This window comes from Silurus aristotelis, assembly GCF_946808225.1.
Source record: "Silurus aristotelis genome assembly, chromosome: 16".
NCBI classification, from domain to species: domain Eukaryota; kingdom Metazoa; phylum Chordata; class Actinopteri; order Siluriformes; family Siluridae; genus Silurus; species Silurus aristotelis.
Genome location: NC_139589.1, coordinates 8,277,027 through 8,301,648, shown reverse-complemented (window position 1 = coordinate 8,301,648; position 24,622 = coordinate 8,277,027). Strand labels below are relative to the sequence as shown.

Sequence of the window (24,622 nt, the reverse complement as noted above, 5' to 3'; positions counted from 1 at the left end):
TAGATTTAAAATGAATAAATATATCCCTATAATATTATCTCTAATGAGCTAGTCAGGGGTGAGTTTGGCAAGGAAAAACTTCCTGAACAGACATAAAGAGAGTTTCAAAGGAACCAGCCTCACCTGGAAACCCATCCTCATCTGGGTACCATCTTAAATCATTTATAAACAAATAGCACATAATTTATAGTAATTACTCCTTTCTATAACCGTGTATTATATAAAGAAAAGTCACATAAGTAAAAAAAAAGAAGTAGTCCCAAACCATCATAGCAAAACTGTTTATATGAATTGCAGTCAAAAGTTATCTTCATGGCTACTAAGTGGTACCATCCACAGTAACCTCATATATATTTAGGTTGCCCATGTACAGATATCCCCTATATGACGCCAATTAACTCCAGCTGGGGAGTACGTTATACAGATGTAGGGTATCAATGTGGATCAGGCAGTTTCAGAGTCCTCAGTCATGTAGACTTTCTCATAATGGTACCTCATAATGGCTGGGTATCTAATAAATAGTAAATGAATGCCTACTTACAGAAAGGTCACTATTTCTTTGTTAAGATTGTTATCCATTTATTGTTAATGTTTGCCATACAATTGAAAGAACCGTTAGTATTGAAACATATTTGAAAATAAACTTTAAGATAAACCTGTTATTGGCTCTTCCGACAGTATTATTGTTAGAGTTGCTGTTATCAAAAATGGCCCAAAACCTTGTGACTAATTAAAAAATGTAACAGGGCAGCATGGTAAACTTACAGCAAATTAGATTGTATTGGCACAAATACAGCCACTATTCTGTGAGGTTTTATTTGTTTATGTCATTGGTGTACAGTAACCAAGTAAATGTAATTCATTACTATACATAAGTAGCTTTTTCATGTTAATGTACTTTAAGGAAGTGAGTAAGTAAGTGAGTATTTTACTGTATTTTTACTTTACTGACGTTTTTGAATTTGGGCAGACTCTTACTTTAACTTCAGTACATTGCAAAGTCAAATTTTCTTACTTTTTACTCAAATACATTTTGCGGAATCAGTCTTTTTTTTTTTGGAAGTTGATAAAAAACATAACTGGTCAAGCACACAGCAAGCGACCAGTCAGGTAATTTGATGTTCTGTTTGAAATTGTTTTAATTGCTGCTATCTACTTAGCATCGACATACAGTTCAGCGTCAGTTCAACAGCAAGCAGAACATTATGAGAGGATTAAATAAAAAATAAGTTTTTGGTCTTATGATAATTTAAATAGATATCAATTAGTTTGTATCATTAATATCATTCTATCATTCTATCAATATATTAGAGTCTTTTCACATTAACTGAGTAACGTTGATGTCTTGAGACAAAAATTATAATAGGACATTATAGCCATCACAAATTATAGTACTTTGAATACTTAAGTACAATTAAAGGCAAATACTTTTGTACTTTTACTCAAGTGAAAATTTAAAGAGAGCAATTTTACTTACTCTACTTTAAATCAACTACATATGTCGTGTACTTCGTCCCCCACTGATTTATATTCACTGTTGGCATGGCATGCTTAAATGGACTCCACTGTGCAGCAAGCCCCATCTTCTAGTATTGTTGAGTGTCTTCGTACCAAATTGAACCAGTTCCCACAACAACTGCAACATTTGGTCCTGGAAAACTAGTAACTGATCCAGACTCCTAGTACCAAAATGTTTTAGTAAACGCACTATAATGCTCTTGCTTTAGCACCTGAATGTTATGCTGTCTGAGTAGTGCTGTCGAAACTCCGGCTCGAATAGGTGTGTTCCAAATCCTTTCCCTAGAATGCTGTGCGAACCTGCCAGGCTTTTCGCACTTCTCCCCCACGAGAAGCTTGGCAGTCATTGCAGGTGGAGAATTCACAAGCGCCCAGCCTGTAGAAGAGGACAGGGGGAGTTACACACACCATGCACACCTCTCACCCAGACTGAGGTGAGATCAACAGCCTTATTAAAAGCAGCATTGGCCTACGGAGCCCCGTCTGGCCGCCTGAAGCCTTTGAAGTCTGCCGCCATTTTTTTAAACATCTACTGTAATTCAGCAGCATATCTTGTCCTAGTATTAGAATTGCAAATGGAGTGTGGAGCCTGGAAGCAAGGACCGAGCTGTCAGCGCTTAATCTTGCGTCATGTTGCTTTGACAACCCCGCACAGCCTCCCACCTGAACACAGTGTGTTAACAGAGCGCTCTGACACCCTCCAGTATTTTACAAGTGGCACGCATGAAGACAGGCACCAACGACATCTGCACGCTTCGTAGTCTTATTATTATTCTCCTTGGTTTTTTAAACGATGCGATGACATCTGCTTATTAAAAACAGCGGTCGTGTCACTTTATGAGCTCCGCTAGCATGGTCCGAAAAAAGTCACCTCGAGTGTCTGAAATTGTCCGAATATTCTGTTCAGGAACTCCACAATTAGAGGGTTTTTTGTAATCCAAAGCGAGAAACAAAGAGTGTGACAAAATGGCTGTTTAGCAAGTTGTCAAGCTCATGGCACATTTTCACACAATCCAGTACCCGCATTAAATAGCATATCAGAACAGTAATTGTTGAAGCATCGATGCGTGATCTTATAGAAAAGCGTCTCGATAGTGGTTTAATGCACTCTTCAAGGTTTGCTTGTGCAAAAGTAAAATGCGTTAAATATTCCATTAGAACTGTGCGTGTCTGCTGGAAATGAGTGCGCAAGAATGTGTCTTCTCGCACACCCCTCGCACGCTCTTCTGTCTCCCTCTCGCACTGTGTGCCGCTGCAGTGCGCAACACTGAGAATATCGTTGCACATTTTATAATTGGAAGGTCTTTAAAACCTTCGTTCTAATTTATGAATGACTTCTTGTTGAAAGAGACAAATCAAATGAGCTAAGCTATCAGCCCTCTGCAGGATCCGTGGCCCTTTTTCTAACACACAGCCAGGGCAGATGTATTGAAGCAGCCATGTCCCTCTAATGCAGCTATTGGAAGCTAAGTGATGAAGAACGCTTAAAGGGGGGGATGGCACTAAACAGGTTATGGGGGGGGGGGGTATGGGGGGCTACTACATTCCCTGAAGACACATTTTCCAAGCCCCATTGCTAGAAGAGCAAAGCAGGAGAAAGAGAGGCAGCATACAGGGCTGTAACCAGTTTACGCCACACGGTTAACCTAATAGAGACTAGCTTTCGCCTCCACAGCCCCGGCCCCTTTTTATTGCACCCTCCTCCTCCGCTTGTCACCCTCGCTCTCGTTCCCTTTCCGTAACACTTCCGCTAGCGCTTAGAGTGCTTTCCTCTGTCATCGTGCTGCTGCTTGCGAGAAATCGATCACTGCACACGCATGAGACGCAGCCGAACTCCAGAGAGAATGGGTTTTTGCAGTGTTGTTGTGGATTACAGCTTATAATACAGTCCTAGCTCAGGCTCTTTCCAGCGAAGAGCTCCATATGTCTCCGTAAATGCCAGGGCGCATAAAAAGATATTCGTCACAGCACAAGCCTCGTTTCCCAAGCCGCAAAGCTGGCGCTGATCGTCCCTCTCTCACGACTGAGACAAAAAGCCATGATTGATAACGCGTCTCGTTTTGCAACAAGCTACAGACTACTTGAGAGAGCTAATTGTCCCATGTACTCAACATCTAATTCGAAGCAGGCGCGAACACTTCTCCCAGAAGTACAAGTAACTCCCAAGCAGCCAGGCTCAGTTGAGCAATCTTAAAAATCTGTTCTGAAGAAGAAGAAAAAAATTGCAGAAAAAAAAAACACAAGAGCTGCAGTCCTGCCATTGCGGGCCAAATCCCATCACTGTGTCATTATAATGAAGCTGTAAATTTCCCCCCCGCTCGACAGTCTCCCTCCATTCTTACAGGCCGCACTCACTTTCATTACATTTGAGCCGCCGATATTTCCCTCGCAATTTGTTGCAGTCGTGACACTCGCATTTAAAAGTCAGATTTCGACGATACATCTCGGCTGCTGTCAAACATGGCTTCGGTAGTTTGCCTCTCAAGAAATCACCCAGCTGGAAATGCAAATGTGCGAGTATCAGACTCGGTAATGCAAAAACGCTCCCGGAAGTGTCAGAAATGGCAATGTGCGGCAAATTACATGCATGTCAATGGAGCTGAACCTTAGTAACAATGAACCGGTGGATTGGTAGCTGCTAACCAAGGCTCCTTGACATTATCAGGAGTTCAAGTGATTTCCTGTGCTCCTGAATTGGATTCATTATGATGTGTGACACATGTAGCCGTGTCTTCCTGTTCGGCGTGCAATTGAGGATCCTTTCAATGAATGTCCACACGCTGGGTCTGATAAGCCCACATTGGGGACGAGGAAGCAGACATCTGCACCATGCTGGATTCTCGTGTCAATTGTTATCCTCCAGTAAACACACCATCCCGTTAGCAGAGCCCAAACTTGATATGTCTTTGCAAAAAACATGAGCGGAATGATGACTACATGGCCAGACTCACTCGACTGCCTCCAGCCGACCCACTGATGCAACCTACCTGTAAATACTCTCATTAGCGTGTACACCCACACTTGATTGTCAGGAAATTGGCCCGAGATGCTGCATGCACTTTTTTTTATCATTAGCCTTGTCATAGAGTCATCACTTAATAGGCCAGAGGGGACTCATAAGTCTCCTATCATGGTTTGAAGCCAGCAGATTGGGCGAGTGCTGGGGTATTTTATTTATTTATTTATTTTTGAGAGGTACACGTTGGCTTGGTCCCATCCTCCCTCACCTCACTTAGTCTCCACCTCTCAGCATCTCCAGAGCTAGAGGAGTCTCTCTGCAGAGCATTCATCTCACTCTATTTGCTGGGATCATTACTGGGGGTGGACTCCCCCAGCCCTTCCTTCATTAGCCGTTAATTGGAGTCAATCACTCCAGGGTTCTTGTCAATGTTGGATTTGACTGTACTCATTGTTATTTTGCGCCATTCGTTCAACGTCTGTCTCGCCCATCGATTCCAAAAAAAAAAAAAAACAGGCAAGAAGAATGCACAGAGCTAATTGAATTTACTCCCTATACTGAGTAAAGTGTGCTTCGTCTGGCACTTATTGATGGAACATTTCTCTATTTTGCCAAAAAACAGATGGGATGAATTTGTCTGCATATGCCTCGATCTGTCTCTGCCACTGGAAAGCGCACGAATCCAAAAAGGTTTTTTTCCTTTTTTTTTTTACTGAGTCACATGACAGACAGAGGAGGAGACGCAGGGGTATCTCTGTGTTTATACCCCCAGAGCATCTGAACCATTGCAGTGTTTGTTAGGATTAGGTTCCGCCCTTTATGCACAAACAAAAGCCCTTGTTGAACAAACAAACTAAGCCCAAGATAGAAGGTGGTTGTTGGGCAAATCAACATCCCCGAGGTTGTTGATCACCATTTTACTTGCGTTTACACTTTCTGTTTTAGCATAATGATCCTGAATGTCTATTCCGTAAGCCTCCAACCCCCCAAAAGCACCAGAAAATAGCACCACGACCCTCCTGCAGCATTGATGGCGCCCAGGACCTCTCTGCTTCCCCGCTGTTTATGCATGCCTGATCGCAGGTAGAAGATGCACCTTTTTAGCAAGTCCACTGGGAAGGCAGCGAGCGAGCTTGGATCGAGGGAGGGACTCTAAAACGGCATATGATGAGCTCTCCTTCCTGCGTGCACACGTCTGGGGAATTGGCTTAACTGGCAGTGTTTTGCCATGGCCCAGGTTTAATGAGCCTTCTCCACACACCTCACATATCAGCCTGCTGAGATGATTCATAATGCGCTATGATAAACCCACACAAGCATGACACGGCAGGGGTACGCCTGCTGTTTAAAAGGCACAAAGCCCTAAACTTATTGATTCGCTCCAGCATTAGCGTCTTGTCTTAAACCAAGACATGGGTAAATATTTACATATTAGACCCCATAGAGGAGCATGGGGTAGAGCTACAATATATATACAATATATAAATAAAAAATTGTTTTTATTTATATATTTATTTTTGGGACTGCAACATTTTTAATGAGCTTCTGACACCATTAATCTCAAACATCTGCTTGGCATTCACAGTTCATAACAGGATAGAGCCAATTATGTCGGCCCACCACAGAGGATAAGATTGGTCTTAAGCTCATAGCACACCAGTCTACCCATTCAGTTGCCTCCCCATGTCTCTGTCAGTCAGGATTTTTTTTTTATTTCTTAAATCTTTTCCTGTGACAGGATTGACTGTAATTGGTGAAGCTCAATAGCCAATGAAAAGAGAAGAGGTGGGGCTTGCTGTTTGTTCAGCAAATTTAATAACATGCGTCTGGCATTTAATTCATTTCAATTTTAGATGCTACTGTCTAATCCACCTGTCGCTGGTTATTTAATTCACTATATTTCAGTCCAAATATTTGTATATAAGATGTTAGTCGAGCATGAGAACATGCAAACTAAAAGCATAAACGAAAGAACACAGGAATACAATGTATGCAATAATATTATAGTTCTGATAGATTGATCTAACAGAGTTTTATACAATTGAAATTTAATTGATTTATATATATATATATATATATATATATATATATATATATATATATATATATATATATATATATATATATAATATCAAAGAACAAATCTGAACCAGACACATTATTTATAAAACTGACAGCGCAGTAATCAATGTCTAATTGAAACTTACCTGCTGCTCATATGAAAGCTCACTAGTGTCAAAATCCAACTGGTTTTGTGGTTGTGTCATCCAGAGCTTGTTTATACCTGTTGACTAACAACGAACAGCGAGGATTCAGCAGCTTGTGTTGTGGAAAAGCTGAATATTTAATATTCATAAACAGTGATAATAAAAGGACAGCGAAAAGAAAAAAAACAGTAATGATGATAAAGTGTTTTAGAAAACTGAGGTGTTACAGGTAGCTAATAGAATCAGTGTAGTTGGGGATGAATTGCAACCCAGGTTGACCAGGCGTTTTCATTTTTCTGAACATGCCCAGACAGGTAGCCTATATGCACTGGTTTTGTGCCACCAAGTCTAGCCAAGTGGGGTTTTATTGCCATTCCTACTGATATTACTGTTGTCTAGTCTAGTTGATGTCGATTGTCCTATTCATTTATCGTATTTTCCATTTACACCAGTGGTGTCCAAACTTTTTTCACAAAGGGCAAGTGTGGGTGCAGGTTTTCTTTCCACACCTGAAAGCCAATGAATATAAAAATCAATTATATTTTAACAGGTAGAATTTGGTGTGGACTTGCTTGGTTGGAATGAAAACCTGCACCCACCTGCCCTTTGTGGAAAAGATTGGACACCCCTGACTTGCACTGTCATGTATTTGCACTTTTTTGCAGTGTACTTTGATACTGTATTGAAAATCCTGATAAACTTCTAAAGACATTCATTAAGGGAATATGCAAGTCATAAGAAAGAAAGTGCAAAAATATAATTTTCACTGAGGCAAATCCTGAAAATTTTCCTCAAATGCAAAAAGAAGAAAATATAAATTTGCACAGGTTTACATTTTTTTATTTATTTATTTTTTTTTTTTTATTGAGACACAACACACGTTAAAAGCCAAACGTGCTTTAGTTTATTAAACAATATACTTTTTTTCACTAATACCAGTGAAGATTAATTACTTTAGAAACATGTGTCGAGTGTCAATCACTCCCCTGCGTCTGACGCTGTGCTCTCTTTTGTGAAAGCGAATTAAACTAGCCCTACAGGTGGTTGATCGAATCACTGTGTTTGAGACAGAAATCAATTTAACCTCTAATAATAACCTGTGAATCAGAACAGATTTTTTTATTGGCATGTGAAAGAACCACATACGGCCAGTACTGTATAACCATCACACAACCCTTTATTGATTTATAATTGTCCTTCATAGTGCCGAAGAAGTTAATTAATGATCACATGACCTAAATCGAAAATGGCAAACCAAACACACGATGCTGTGGCGGCGATACAGAAATACACTTTTTTTTTGGTGAAATTTCATTATGGCCTTCTCATTTGGGACTAGAACCAAATGTGATGTGAGTACCGAGAGACAGGTAGCGGCTTCCATTTTCCGAGTTGTCACAACGTGCCATGTGTGTGATGGAGGCAGCTCGGAAACTTACTCTCTCTCTGCATGTTTCTCGCCATCTCTGGCTGCGTTCCCTCCTCCTGGATATTTTATCATTAGCGAAGGGAAGTGTTCCCGGGCTCCCGCCGAGCTCTTTTGATGGAGAGCGGACAACAAAGCTGGGAGGGGAGACAGCCGGCCAATTTCCTCAGCACAGATGTTAAGTTCCTCAGCACAGTGGTATCTGTCTGGATGCGCCGGGCAAACAGTGGCACCGCCCGCGTCACTTTTCACGCCTGTTATCTCAGCGGCGAGCACGCGATCCACACACAGCCCCCCCTTACCAGTCACGTGTTATTTCATTTTGCTTGTTTCATTAACCGTCCCCCTGTTTGTCTGTCCTGATTACTCCACGCACAATTTCCAGCAAAAGACAAAAGAGCTTCATTTTTTAGGTGCAACTCTGCGCCAATGGAATAGAGAATCAACGCAAACCTTTACACATGCTAAATGATCACATAAACCCCCACCTCGTCATTGTCCTTAAATGATTGTGACACATTTCATTAGCAGAAGTGGTGAGAACATCCTGGTTAGTATATGCATCATGGGTTAACAAGATAAACCTGGACCAGATTGTACCAAATCATCCTAACATACCAATACAACCCTCTGCAGAGAGCATGTCAGTGATACCTCACTTTTTTACTCCCATGTTTCATTTGTCCTCTCTCCAAAACATTTTCTCATCCTTTTTTTATGTTGTTTCCTCCCATTATCCCCTCATTCTTTGGCCTCATATCTTTCATGCTGCTTTCATGCTTTTTTTTTTTTTTATGGCTGTTGATGTGCATTATAATTTTTTTTAAACATCCCTGGTTGGGGAACTGAGACAGCGAAATTAGCTGTGATGATAAGAATCTTCGTTTCTTCCTTTTCAATCACAGCAACATTAGCCAATCATGGGCATTTGTGAGCTCATGTAGCTGGAAGAGTGTAGACAGCGCCTCCCTCCGCTATATGACGCAACAAGTTGTTGTGGCTGGCGTGCAACCGTATCACTTGATAGAGGAGATCTGAGTGGGTATTAGCAAATCCAAAAATTGTATAAAAATTGGTAAAAAAAAAAAAAAAAAAAAGGTTTTTTTTTTTAAATCTAAGTAATGTTTGTACTTTCTGTTCATAGACACATCTTAGATGAGGAAAAAGTAAACACAGAGGATAAACTTTATCTAATAGAGGGGCTTGAAATGACCACAATTTTACTGACAATGTTTTAATGTTGTAGTGTAGGTAGAAATATAGTAAAACTATGTCTGGTTTCAGCAGACCATAGAATTAAAGCAATTTCTTTGCTAAAAACCTTATAATCAAATTAAGATAGAAATCTGGGATTCATACTGACTACAGTAGGTCTCTTAAGAGCGCTGTTATGATTGCAGTGAATGGATCATGTGAGTGAGCTGCTTTTTATTATCGTTTTTATTTTCATTTGATTTTGTATTATTTACACATCATCACAAATGCACTCGTGATGACTTACACTGGCTTCTTACTATGTTTAATTGCAGATTTAGGTTTTGCTGCATTCTTTGCTGAGTGACAGTGTATACCATAATTGTGTTTGAGTTGGATTATTTTGTTTTATTTTGATTATTTCCCCGTTTTCATTTTTTTGCTTGTGTGTGCGTGTATGTATGTGTGCCTATGCGTGTGTGTGCGTGTGTGTGTGTGTGTGTGTGTGTTGTGTTTTCCCATCCAGATGCCCCCACCACCACCACCCCTATACCCACTACAGCCACCACCACCATGTACACCACCACCTCTCTCCCAGGTATCACCCAAGGTATAGTATGACCTCCAACCGCCTGCCCGTTTACCTGCCTGTGTGTGTGTGTGTGTGTGTGTGTGTGTGTGTGTGTGTGTGTGTGTGTGTGTGTGTGAAAGCGAGAGAGAGAGTGTAAAAGAATGTAAAAGAATGATTGATGAAGGGAGGGAGGGAGGGAGGGAGAGAGAGAGAGAGAGAGAGAGAGAGAGAGAGGGGGGTGAAAAAGAAGACTGCCGGTAGCTAGTCAGTCCTGATAAGATTCTCTTGCTGATAATGAGTGGCTGCTGCTCCCATCTTTGGCCAGACCAGTCCTGGCCTTGCTTCGGCGGCAGGTCCAAGAGCCATCGCGTTTCCCTCAAATTTTAGCACAGCTTGCTCCTTTAGCAGGCTAATCTTATCAGGATCTGGAGCTGTATCCAGGCCTGTCTTCTGCCAGGATTACAGAACCCCTTTGTGTTTCCGGAGGGGTGACAATGACGGCCCTGTCTGGCCACGTTCAGACACAAACAGTTTCATGTTCCTCTTTACTTTCGGACATGATTCCATCCAGCTATAGTGTTTCTTTAATAGATAAGCAAAGTGACAATCTTATTTATACTCAGGCTTCCCTTTGATAAAGATTAGCTTTTTTAATATATTTTTTTAAGAAATGACCACTATTACCCCCAAGTGTAGTTGACTGGCTAAGACTCACTACAGATTCACTACTTGTGCACTTTAGCTATGTGCATAACGTACGTGACTCTGTCTCACCCATAATCTTTTCCATAAATACAAGCACAAATCTTTAGTTGACTAATAGAAATGAAAAAAAAAAGAATTATTCCACAGCTTGGATTGAATTCTTAATTCCGATTTGTTCGAAGGTGTTGATTCATTTTTTTTTGTAGTAGCAGCTCTGATAATAGTGCCAGCTGCCAGCTGCAAGGCAAATCATATCATAATTATATTAATGCATGTAATGCATCTAATATTATTTTTTTTATAGTAACATCTTCCTCATAATGACTTGTATGGCAGACGTTTCCCATAATTTAAGCCCAACTGTACTGTAATCTTTACATATTAATAGGGGGGGTTAACATGCTATTTAATAATATTACATTATGCATTATATTTCTGTGCTATAAAAAAAAGCAATAAGTCACATCAGGACATGTAGTTATTGGAAAATTATTAGCTTCATGATGGTAACAGTGACAGCGCTGCGTTCCACTAACCCATGTTTGATTGTTTTTCTACAAGTTGATGTTTTTTACATTTATGGCACTTTTTACAGAGCGCCTTACAACTGAGCAGTTAAGGGTTAAAGTCCTTGCTGAAGGGCCCGGCAGTAGCATTGGTGATCATTGGTGGTGCTAGGATTTGAACTTGTGACCTTCCGACCCAAATTCCACCCCCGCTTGTTCTGATGGCCATGTTTCTTCTGAAGGCCACGTTCTTTCTGTCCACCTATAACTTTAATTTCCATAAATATAAATTATAAAAAAACAACATCACCATATTGGCCAGTCATGGGAGATCTTTTCTAAATGTTTCTGGATAACAGAGACTTCCATTTCAGCTCCAGGGCAAAACCCTAATGCCCAGTATATTTTGTATTTTGGGCACGATTTTGGATCAACCTGAAACTGATCGTGGTGATTTCTTTGATCGTGTCTTCTAAATTCCGCTCCTATGCCATACTACGAGAGAAGTTTAAAGAAATTTTCATTGTTCTTGCAGCCAAAGATAGTCTGCAAAAATGTTCTGGCAAAAATCTCACAGTGAGTTTGCTGCTATGAAGGACGTCTGATGATAGGCTATAAAAATGCAACATTTAATGACTTATTGATCAACACAACATGGCACTGAAACTAAAGTTCTAAAAGGAATATATGGGATTCAAGTAAGGATAAAAATTTTGACAGCTGAGGTCTTGCTTGTACTCAACCCCAACTCAAAGTTTACTTTATTTAATATTGTGACACCTTACACTGATCAGACATAATATTATGACATTATAACATTATGGCCAGTATAGTGAATAACACTGATTATCTCTTCATCATGGCACCTGTTAGTGGGTGGGAAATATTAGGCAGCAAGTGAACATTTTCTCCTCAAAGTTGACATGTTAGATGCAGGAAAAAATTGTAATGGCTAGACGACGGGGTCAAAGCATCTCCAAAACTGCAGCTTGTGGGATGTTCCCAGTCTACAGTGGTCAGTATCTATCAAAAGTGGTCCAAGGAAGGAACTGTAGTGAAACAGCGACAGGGTCATCTGCGACCAAGGCTTATTGATGCACATGGGGAGCAAAGGCTGTCTCATGCTTAACAATTCAGAACCGTTTTGGCAGCAAAAGGGAGACCAACACAATATTAGGCAGGTGTCCATAAAGGTATTCCTGATCAGTGGCCATAAAGTGTGTATATGGGTATATGTGGGTATGGATGCATGTTCGCTATAAAGTTGGAGAAGTGAAAACCTGTGCAGCATCCCTACTCACTCACTCACTCACTCACTCACTCACTCACTCACTCACTCACTCACACCATCACTCACACCATCACTCACACCATCACTCACACCATCACTCACTCACTCCATCACTCACTCACTCACTCACTCACTCACTCCATCACTCACTCACTCACTCACTCACTCCATCACTCACTCACTCACTCACTCACTCACTCACTCACTCCATCACTCACACCATCACTCACTCACTCCATCACTCACTCACTCACTCACTCACTCACTCCATCACTCACTCACTCACTCACTCACTCCATCACTCACTCACTCACTCACTCACTCACTCACTCACTCCATCACTCACTCACTCACTCACTCACTCACTCACTCACTCACTCACTCACTCACTCCATCACTCACACCATCACTCACTCACTCACTCACTCACTAACACCATTACTCAATCACTCACTCACTCCATCACTCACTCACTTACTCACTCACTTCATCACTCACTCACACCATCACTCACTCCATCCCTCACTCACTCACTCACTCACTCACTCACTCACTCACTCACTCACTCACACCATCACTCACTCACTCACTCACTCACTCACTCACTCACTCACTCACTCACTCCAACACTCACTCACTCACTCACTCACTCAATCCATCACTCACTCACTCACTCACTCACTCACTCACTCACTCACACCATCACTCACTCACTCACTCACTCACTCCATCACTCACTCACTCACTCACTCACACCATCACTCACTCACTCACTCCAACACTCACTCACTCACTTACTCAATCCATCACTCACTCACTCCATCACTCACTCACTCACTCACTCACTCACTCACTCACTCACTCACTCCATCACTCACTCACTCACTCATTCACTCACTCTTTTTCCCAGTACACATAAAAACCACCACTGCAAAAGTCATTCATTTTGCTCTATTTATTTACCACTAATGCATTCCATTGACGTTTTATTCTTTTATACTCTTGATTTTATTGGCCATCATCGTACACTCTTACATACGTCATACCCTTCGTTTTATGTCGGACAGTGTGATTTGTAATGTTCTTATTCGATTGCTGAAATCACACTCTGTAGAAAGCATCAAGAAAGAAACGGCTGACAAAAAATGCCCTGGTTGATCAAGTAGTTTTGGAATTGGAGTCGTTCTTTTAATCACGCACATACGGCTGTATCATATGTACGTGATTAAAGATTAAATTTAATCCACTTATAGCACATTACTTTCTTTTAACAGGATTTATTTGCAAATATATTGTTATTGCTGCACCGCTACCTACATTTCTTACATTCATTAGAAATTAGGCTGTATTATCCTCATAAAAAAGACGAACAAATGGTATTACTGCATGTCCCCTGCTCAGGAAATCTAATAGAATAAGGCCACAGAGTAAAAATAGGACGCAATACATTTTTGAATTCGTTCTAGCTGTCACAATTAACTGAGCTGTGTCGATCGCTCACAATCTAACTTCACTGATACTCTAACTGAATATGTACATCGTGCAACAATCGGTCTTGCGGTCTTGCCGCCGCCATTGTTACCCTTGCCGGTCCTTGGCCGTCCTGGAAGAATAAAATGGTATTACTGCGTGTACAATGCACAAGAAATCTAATAGAATAAGGCTACTGACTAAAAATAGGACGCAATGCATGTTTTATTCGTTTTAGCTGTCACAATTAATGCGCGCCATCGTGGTAAAGAAACAAACTTCAGAAACAAAAAAAAAACATGTTCTGGTTGATCAAGTACGAGTTTTTTCTTTGATCGTGTACTTAATCAATTGCACTGCATTACTTGCTTTATATATTGTTTTCAGTACTTATTAGAGATTAGGCTGTATTATCCTCATAAAGTGAATAGTATGTCATTGCAATAGCATGTGCCCTGCATAAAAATTTTAACAAAGCAAGAGCTTGGACCTAAAAATAGGACTGCTTTTATTCGTTCTAGATTTCACAATTAACCGAGCTCTGTCGATCACTTACAGTCTAACTCTGCCAATACTCTGAGTTTCTTCATTCCACAAACGGTCCTGTGATCTCGCCGCCGCCATCATTAGCCTTGCCGGTCCTTAGCTCTCGTCCTCGAAGAATATGGTGAGCTAATAACGCTTTTTCATAATAGAAAGCAAATTCAATGTAGCTGCTGGCTGCAAACTCTAAAATAGCCATTGATGTGGTTTGCTGCCTATAACAATTATGGTTTTGAAGCGAGCAAGTTAGATCATTTTGCTCTTCATTTTCAGTGTTCCTCAGGGCAGTTCTTTATATTACACAGAACACAGCTCAGTATGGTGGAGATGAGATGCACACTTCTTTTTTTCTTTTTTTCTTTTTTTGGTGTGCTTTTGAGTCGAAGCTGAACAGCCCTCAGCTACAAGTGCAATCAAACATTCGGGGCTGACTTGTGCGGATGATTTGAGTAGTGAATCTGTAAAAAAAAGAAAAAAGAATCAGGCTTGATTAGGCCGCGTGATTGCACTTAATGAAAGCACAGGAACAGTGACGCACGCTGATTAGACACACCCTGTCCACGGCGGTTAACAAAACCCACCGTCAAACCAGCATCAAACAATCTACCTGCTTCAGGCTCATCTAATCCAGGAATACAGCAAGTCTGAACGAGCAACATATTCTTATTCGGGCTTTATAATTCCACATTTAACCCATAGAGGTCTAATGCCTTTTTTTTTTAGATCCTGGAGATTTTTTGACAAGCTTTAAACTTTGATCTTATTTCCCTTATCTATAGCATAATTCTAAGTCTCATTATACTATATTCAGCACAAGTTATTCTGCTACAATATATGAGCAACATGCATGTATGTGTGCAATTAAGTCTAAACTTAAAAAACAAAGGCAGCGGAAAGTTTGTTAAAAGTGGATACAAATAAAAGTAAACCTGTTCAAGTTAGGAATGTTTTTTTTTTTTTTTGTCTATCACCATAAATGATTTCAATAATGATATAGCTATAAAAAAATTAAGTAAATGAACTCATAAAAAACAAGAAACTTATAGGGGTTAATACTGTAGAACATCCGTGCGACTCGTTATTTTTTCTGTAGTTATTTTGCAGCAGCTATAAATGTTCATTCCCTCACCAGCCCCTCTTTTCTATTTAATACACCTGACTCTTACAATCCACTGACCTTAGACACCTTTATAAAGGTTACATAAATGTCTCCTTACAGAAATCTTTACAGTATCAATTGCCATTTTCCTTCATTTACACCTGTTAGTGATGCGTCCTGCGTTATGTTGAGCATCTGCTTTTAAATCCATGTGTAGTATATAAAAATCAACCAACACATTCTGACCAATCAGAAATATTGAATAGAATATTTATTCAATATTGTGCTACAATATTTTGTATGATATTATCGGTCATATATGTATCGAAGTTTTCTCAGCGTTCACAGCACATACCTGTAAATCGTCTATATGAGGCAGATGCATGCTTTTACCTCTGAATTTATCTGATTATACCTGTGTATTTCGTTACTGGGAGCTGGCCTCTCCGATTTCTTTTATCCGTTCAGGGAATGCGTATAGATCAGGAACACCAAATGAATTTATCAGTCCAAGCGAGGTAGAGGCCACTTCGAGATTTAATACATTTTTGATAAACTGGCTATGAGAGGAATGGAATGGGCTATACTGCACTTTTAAAAAATCTATTAAAGCCCTAACAGAAGGCTAAAGTGCTCTGCAGCTTCAGGAGGTGACATTTAGAGATGACTAAATTGCCATTTAGACCGAAAAATAAATGGCTACATGGAGAGGCTTTGCTGGGCGCCATACGTAACGGGGGCCAGTGTCATTCATTGCTATTTGTGTTGCCAATTTTTTTTTCCCTGCTAAACACAGCTCAGAAATGGATGTTTATTGATTTTCCATTCTTCCTTTTCTTTTCTTTTTTATTTAAAAAATTCTTGCAAATGTGATCCCAGAATACACATTTCAGTTTATTATATCCTGTTTGCATGGGGTTTTTTTTGTTCCTCCTCTACAATTTGCTATATTATCACCCTTAATTCTATAGCGCCACTCTGAAAAGGGCGACACACCCAGACACGGAGGTGCTCATTCAGCCCCGTTCATCTCACAGACCCAAGTACAGTGGCTGACTGATGACCTTGGCAATTGTGCTGTCAGGACAAATGACAAGTGTATTCCTAAACCTACTCGTTGAATGAAAAAAAAAAAAGCAATTTCCCGGATGACTAGAGTTTGAAGAAAACAATAGCGACCAAAACAATGGTTACACCAAAATGCACAACAGAAATGTCATTAAAGAATTGCTCTCCCTCATTAATAAAATGCAGCTGAACGAAATGCCATTTGGTTATTATTATAATTTTTTAATTAATGAAAAGCCATAAGCAGAGTTGGCAAACAATTTGGCCTCCAACTATTGAAGTGAATGAGGGAGGATTTAAAAAGGCATGAACACCATCTGGTAAACTGATTTTGAAGTTGAACAGATGAATTGCCCTGTACAAGCATTCGCGAGATAGAAGTTCTTTTCTCTCGCTGTTTGATTTCTGCTTCGGAGTACAACGCGGACAGAGAGGGATGGCTCATTGGCAAAGCAAAGGCTAATTCGCTAAAGGTCAATTACATTACCAGCGGGAAAACAACGACTGCAGTGCCATGATACACGGCACGCCGAGAAAAGAGCGTCCTCTGGAATTTATTGCACTTAGCATTTATTGCACTCATGCAAACACAGAAATGCTTCCAATAAGTCTTTTTTATATAGAGTTGTATTGTTATGGGATTGCAAGCTATGATGGCCAAGCGGAGATGGGGATCATAACGGCGGCCTGCTGGTAATCAGCACCCCGAGTGTGAATCTGCCAGGCATCACGGGCTGAGTAAACACACATAGACACACAAACACGCTTAACCGAAAAGCTCAGCCTGATTTCCCCATCTGCGTTCGACCAAACCGCCATTCAGCCACGTTCGCTAGCAGTGATTACTGTGTATCCACTTACAGATTTCCTACAAACTGTCAAGACCTAAAGTTGTCTGCACACAGAAAAATCGCAGTATACAGTTATGAGAAATGCTCATCCTTGATAGGCCATTGGCAAGTGTGCACTCTTTATATCAGGACTTACCTGCGAGTTATGAACGGTATGTTCATCAAGCTTTTATTATAGACTATCCACATTCGTAGTATTCATTTCAGAAAACAGGACCTCCTTGAATAGTAGTTAGCATTTGATCTTGATGCTAATTAGAAATACAGTGTCATTCATTTTGAATCGTATCTTTATTCTTCATTATTTCATTGTTTCCAGTTCTTTAGCTTCACTGATCAGCTTAAGTGTTGATCGGCATCATATTTAAAAATTTTTTTTATTCTAAAGGTTTTTTCTCTAAAAGTTACACTCCATTTCACACACCCCACCCCCGCCACCCATTCTTTTGACAAAATTCTCCTTCTCCAGCACTTCAAAGCCAGATCTCTCAAACTGGTTTTAAGCTTGAGGGTATTGACTCACACCTTTGTTGTTGTTGGTTGTTTAGTTTTTTTGTTGTTGTTGTCTTACAATCTCCTCCTATTTTCAGTTTCGAACCACATAGGCAGCTTTTTGCTGTTAGAACTCTTTTTTTTTTACATCTTTTCAGCCTCTGCAAAACTTGGTACAAAGTTAAAGACTGTAATAACTTAAGTGCTCCGCGCTCATTTTCAGTTGCTGTTCATTTCCCTACTCTCATTTGGTGACGGCTACAATTTGCAAGAGAGCTGCAAAAATGATAGCCTTAGTTCATAGTTTTTCTTACCTATATTGTGGGGTATATTTTCCCTCCCGCTAACTTCGCCTGGTCTTCTTAGCAAGCCGATTTACGAATGCGGTTTGACTGCAGTTTTTTTTCCTAGACGTATAATGATATCATTGTAAAAATATCAGAAGTTAAAAAAGATTTGCTTTTCAAATGCAATAGATATGCAAGAAACACGATTTCTTCATTTCTTTTTCTTCATTGGAGCAGAAGTTAGTCCCATATTCAAAAACTTTCATTAGTTATGACTCCTTTTTCTAAACGGTACCTTATAATTTTCAGAAAAGCTGTGTGCATGGATAAGAGTACAGTTTGTCAAAAATCTACTTCCCAGAAAGGATTGTAGCTAAAATTGACCAGATTTACTCGCATGCACACAATCCTCATTCTAATTCAGTCATCGCTCAATTAGATTTTGGTTATACGTCTTTATGGCTGTATAATAAATAATTTTATGCCCACAGCGCCACGTTTTGCTGATTTTCAGCAAGTGCCCTTCCCCTGTGCTGCAGGCGCATGTTCTGTTGTGGTCTCTGGTGGAAATACGTTGTTGCAATTAGCTATGGTGCTATGTGTCTGCTGTCATGCCTGCTGATATCAGCTGCTGATGTCAGCAAGGACAGCGCCTTAGGTGATCCAAGCTGAGACAAAGGGCTGTGCCGAGGCAGGATAGCCGCTGCTATTTGGCTGACGCATTCATACTGTATGCTCCTGCCCCCCAGCCTTCGACTGTAACAGGGTTAGCAGGCTCCCAGGAAACCCTCCTGTGATTGAGGGTTGGAGGATGAGCAGTGGATTGCAGTACTTATTTTGGAGAAGCTCCTGTATTTCTCCTGTCCCGCTGGAGCAGTGAATAATCATGCCCTCTTTCCAGCTTCTACAGTTTAACTATCTGTTCTGGGTCTCTCAGAACCATCTTTTTTGATGGAAATCTCAGCGTGCATTAGAGGGAGGGAATCGTTCTCATTTTTCTCAATGTCAAATAATAACCTAAAGATATTATTTGTTACTTTGATCACCACCCCCATTCAGATGCACATGCTTTATCTCAAGATGCTGAGCTGGAACTGCTCGCCTGGAGTGAACCAAGCGTGCGTTCAAAGGCTCCAGCTGTTCATCTTTGATAACCACTCTGCTTTCAGGACATGGCAGAGGTGCTTTCAACACAGTAACTCTCAGCTTCATGCATAGATTTTACATAGAGTTCATATGAAGGCCAATTGAATTAGAAGAGGTTTTATACTTCTATACCATTTCACTTTCAGTACTGTACTGTTTCCATTTCAAAGAACATCTACTACATACATGAATATGACAGATTGGCATAAAATAACTGAAAAGCATGGCCTTCAAATGTTTCTGAGAAAGCGGGCCTTCAAAATACTTTTCCGATTGAGTCATTATGATTATGCACATTTATGAATACAATTTTAAAATCCTTTCAAAAATACCCTGAAATTGCATTACATTAATCCACTAGCCTTATTTAGAACATTGTGATCATTAATGAATATAATCAAATAAAGCATTTAATACTGTAAACAATTTCTCAAGTTAGACAGCTAGCTGCCTTTTAAAGGAAATATTCTAAACATTATTGAACATGATGAAAATAATCCGCTCAGAAATGCTGTAAGGGTTAGCGTGTGCAGTAGCGTGTACAGTAGCGATCTAGCTAACACTAACAGTGACATTATAAACATTTATCCGTTTGATGTCAAAATCCACTATGGAATGGCAGCAAGTCAGGTCATGGTTAGCAAGTTAGCTAGGAAGCCATAGCAGCAAATAAAATGTATAAACATTGATGTGGTGCAGAAAAAAACTCATGCTAGTCTATCACTTATTAGCCTCCTATCTAGCATTAGTAATTATAGTTTTTTTGTAGCTTCTGAAAAAACTTATAAGCTAAAGTAAGCAAGCTGTAATTAGTTGTAGCACTAAATTGATAAAGATTGTAGAATTGTTGTATAAAATCATCTGACAAATCTTGGGACATTCTAAAACTCTTAACGTGAAAAAAACGCTAAACGTCGCTCAACGCGAGGAGTATTTCAGAAAAGACCAAACCCGGTAAACACGTTAATAATAAAGTATTCTATGTACAGACCGACACAAATCCAGAATATGAATTGATTAATTACGCGTTAAGCGATTAACTCCTATAGAAAACTTTAGGAAAAAGCTTAACTTAGCTTAATGCGATAAGACTGTTTTTAAAAGACCAAACACAACACACTGCTTGTATGCTTTATTATTAATGCGTTTAATGCGATCTAAGAATGTTGCACAAATCCTTTTTATGAATCTTGAAAGTTTGGCTATTTTAAACATTGATTAATATGATAGGAATAAATCCTTTTAGAAATGCTGTCAGTTTAGCTCCCGTTATGCACCTAGCTCAGAAAAACTGTGAGGTTAGCGGTATTTACCAACTAGCATTAGCAGCAATCATGAAGATTTATGAATGTGAATAAATAACTCTCTTGATGTCTGGCATGCTCTGTTGTTTTAAGCACTAAATAATGTAGGTCTCATGCCATCCTGAAACACTTTACTACGTCAAATGGATGATAAAAGCTGCTATATATATTTTTTTTAGTATAGCCCATGTTTTTGGCACAACTTCATGTTACAACTAGTTTTTTCTCACTCGCTCACACAGTCTGTGTTGTGTGGCATGCTGCTTCGTTCGAAGAGTAGTTGACTCCCTGAAACCTGCACCTGCCACAGGTTCATTTCGTCTCATCTCAGCATGCAGAAAGTGCACCACTCTTATCTTCCCCGGTGTGCTGTGCTAAGCCTCCACCACACCTCCATACTTTGACCAGCTCTGGTAAACACAGAACAAAGTGGTAAACCGACCCCGCGTCCATCAACACGTTCGGCTTCATGTTAATGGAGAGCGAGCAGGGAGTGTCAGGTTATGCTTCAAGGCCAAAGTGTCTGATGTTCAGACAACGACTGACATCCCTAATGTTTTTTTTTTTATTTTACCCCATAACAAGCACCTCTGCATTGCAGAGAAGCTTTCCTGGTGTGTTTGAAGTGTTCTGTGCCCTAAGGTAATGCACTGAAATGAGGGCTCAAGCTCTTCACACATTTCTCTACATTTCAGAGTAGATCATTAATACATGGCAGAGGGAAAAGCAGGGCTCAGATGTAAGCTAAAGGGGAGCGGTGTACTTTTAATGAATAAAACCGATAAAAAATTGGCTCAAAATGGCTAACATGCAGAAAAGACTTTGGCCATAGATAATGCTTAAGCGCTGCTCATTGATGTCACTGATTACTGTTTGCTCAAGACCTGTGGCATTTTGATTATTATTCACAACTATTATATATTCACAACCAGTAGTAGCCTCCCTTTATCCTGTCTGTCGATAAAAATAGACTCCTCTACAAACCAGATATACACAAACCGTTGACCATTAATACCACACAGTATAGTGTTTGTTTATTGATATAAATGTATCAGCGGCAGCAGAAATGCTAATGTCTTGGCAATGGGTGTAAAATCTGATAAACAAAGTTTTGTGTAAGGTAGGATTAATGAAGTAGGAATCCTGTCAAATATTAGCCAGATGGTATAATTATAAACATTTTCTAATTGGAAATCCCCTCTGAAATCTTGTTTGATTAATTGTGGCCCACTCCCTGATCAGTAGTTGTCACTAATTTAAAGCTGATTATTTTTCTATAAGAGCATGTCCCACAATGTTTAAAATCCTCCTAAACCACCAGGATTATGAGTAATTAACCAATAATTGCAATTTTTTAATCAGTAAAGAGTGGCATGTAATTTGAATTTATTGTTTCAGTTAAGTTGAAAGTTCATGAAACAAGTTTCTGCTAACACATAACAGAAGCTTTTATATACATAATAGACTAAACAGAAACTCTGTCTACATTATAGACTAAACAGAAACTCTTTAAACATTTTAAACATAACAGAAACTCTATTTACATTGTAGATGTAACAGAAACTATATTCATTATAGACATAACAGGAACTCTATACATTATAGATGTAAAAGAAACTTTATATACATTAGAGGAATAACAGAAACTTTAGTATACATTATAAACGTAACAGAAACTCTATATACATTATAGATGTAAAATAAACTTTATATACATTAGAGAAATAACAGAAACTTTTGTATACATTATAGACATTACATAACTCTATATTCTGTACATTATAGCCTTAACAGGAAATCTATTTAAATTATAGACTTAACAGAAACTCTGTTTTCATTATAGATGTAACATAAACTCTATATACATTTTAGGATTTACAGACATTATATGATAACAGCTGTTCATACACTGGAAATTCCTTTCAAAAACGATAAATGACTCCTCAAAAAAAACGTTACCATTTATACATTTAATACAATATATATTTTTTATACAATATTATATACAAATTATACAAAAGGTTATTATACATTAGGGTTGCACAAGCCTTAGTGCCGGTCCCAAGCCCGGATAAATAGGGAGGGTTGCATTAGGAAGGGCATCCAGCGTAAAAACATGTGCCAAATCAAACATGCAGATGGTCCGCTGTGGCCACCCCTAACGGGAGAAGCCGAAAGAAAGTAAGTAAGTAAGTATATACAAATTATACAATACTAAAGACAGGTACTGTTTTAGAGAGGTGAGGCCTGGAGTGCAGTGTTCCAGTTCATCTTAAAGGTGTTCAATAGGGTTGAGGTCAGAGTTCTATATCAGACTACTTAAGATCTTCCACCCCAAACCATGTAAGTCATCCTTATAGAGCTGGCTTTGTTCATTTATTTATTTTTTTTAATGTTTTGTTTCGGTTTATCTTTCATCTGTATTGTGATTAGAAAATTCTATTCATATCCATGTGAATTAGTTCTCACTATAGAGATTAAAACATGCTCATTATTACATACCTGTGATAGGAATTATGGCACTGCTGTCACTGTGGTTGTTTAAGAAAATTTATCAACACCTTCTGACCAGAATTAATCATTCAGAAGCACTTTGGTATAAAGTTGCCTCATGCATTGATAGGTTTGCAGGTGTGCCGAGGTCATGCTGTGCTGAAAATGATCAACAGTTTGTAATTCATTTACTGCCATCCGCCTTTCTGTTGTGAGTCTATAAAAAAAAAAGTGCTGCCCTATTTTCCTAGAAACAAAAACGTGTGTTCTGACGGTGCTGCCTATTGGATGGTGATGCTCTATTTACTTTGATGTATGATGTTAAATTTGTATTCCTCTTGGATAACCTGTGTGCTTTCTTTGTTTATTTTTCCCTCTCCTGGGCTTGTTGCAAGGTCTTAGTTGTGTGTAAATGTCTTTTGCTTATTGTTTTTCGTTTGTTTTCTGTCCCCCCTTCTCCTTTTTTTGCATGCCGTTCTCCTGTTCCCCTCCTCCCACCGCCGCCTGTCACACCTCTCTTCGTGTGCTCAGACGCTGCGCCCAGCACTGAACCCGCTGCTCACGGTTGGTACCTCTCCCTCCTTCTTCTGCTAGCCCAGCATGCATGGCACTGCATGCCAGCTGAGCTCCGAGCACCGCTTAGTGCCCCCTGCCTCTGCAGGCAGCTGGAGACAAGCGCGGCACCGAAATGACGAAAATGACATGTTGTGTGACTGTCCACCTCGTCCATCTGTCTGTATCCGTCTGCCCCATCTGTTTTGTCCTGCCTGTCTTGTGCTCGTCAACATCTCTAGTCTCTTTCCCGTTCTTTTTGCGCTTGACTTTCACTCACCTACAGGTTGGTTATCTAACCAGAGCACTAACCAGGTATTTCCGTCTTAGGATGCATGAGTTTTGAAGCCTTGCCAGTCTTCCTGCTGCTCCTGTCACACCCTCTCTAATCTGCCTGTATCATTTCCCATTGGATCGAGATGCTCCCCAAAACGGCCAATAAGTTTCATTTTATTGATTTTGTTATTTATTTTGCAGAGAAACTAAAGCAAGGCCACACTGCAGATGCCATACCTCATGATACCAAATGATACAGAGACGTCCATTTGCATAACTAGCCAGCTTAATAAGATTTCATTAATACTACCAGAATCATGCCATTGAGACTTTTAACGTACATATAATCGCATTCCTATGCAAAGATATTCCACTAACGTATCATATTTCTGTTTAATGACCCCCGATTATCGAATCCCTTTTAATTCAGCACGTCGTACCTTTCTTTCCACCACACACACACACAAACAGAGACACACACATGCACACAGATGTGATTTCTGGTTTTGAATACTTGATTTTATACATATGATGAGCTGCCTGTCTTCATTCCTGTGCACCTTTTTAATATTTGATGAGAAAAGACGAAAATAAAAATAAAGATTGAGTCTAATACAAGAGGTACATGTGAAGGTGAGATCCATTCTTGTACGCATTTATAATG

At 39.7% G+C, this 24,622-nt stretch overlaps 1 protein-coding gene and 1 long non-coding RNA gene across 14 annotated transcripts in view; one reads left to right on the top strand and one right to left on the bottom strand.

Moving 5' to 3' along the window:
- Nucleotides 1-24,622, top strand: part of cadm1a (cell adhesion molecule 1a) — a 328,120-nt gene that overhangs the window by 283,126 nt on the left and 20,372 nt on the right. For 4 of the 13 annotated variants that reach the window (XM_083564900.1, XM_083564899.1, XM_083564893.1 and 1 more), the window contains 2 exons: nucleotides 9,831-9,914; nucleotides 23,662-23,694. The exons of 2 other annotated variants lie outside the window; for them this stretch is intronic. In XM_083564900.1, the coding sequence (XP_083421026.1) occupies nucleotides 9,831-9,914; nucleotides 23,662-23,694 (117 nt within the window). Of the gene's footprint in view, nucleotides 1-9,830; nucleotides 9,915-23,661; nucleotides 23,695-24,159; nucleotides 24,579-24,622 lie in introns of those variants that run through there. 7 more of the 13 variants (XM_083564895.1, XM_083564901.1, XM_083564903.1 and 4 more) reach the window with 5 other exon arrangements.
- On the bottom strand, nucleotides 7,241-15,176 carry LOC310739238. The gene is made up of 2 exons (XR_014537304.1): nucleotides 13,276-15,176; nucleotides 7,241-12,418 (listed from the first exon to the last, which is right to left on the bottom strand). It is a non-coding gene; the product is annotated as an uncharacterized lncRNA (long non-coding RNA).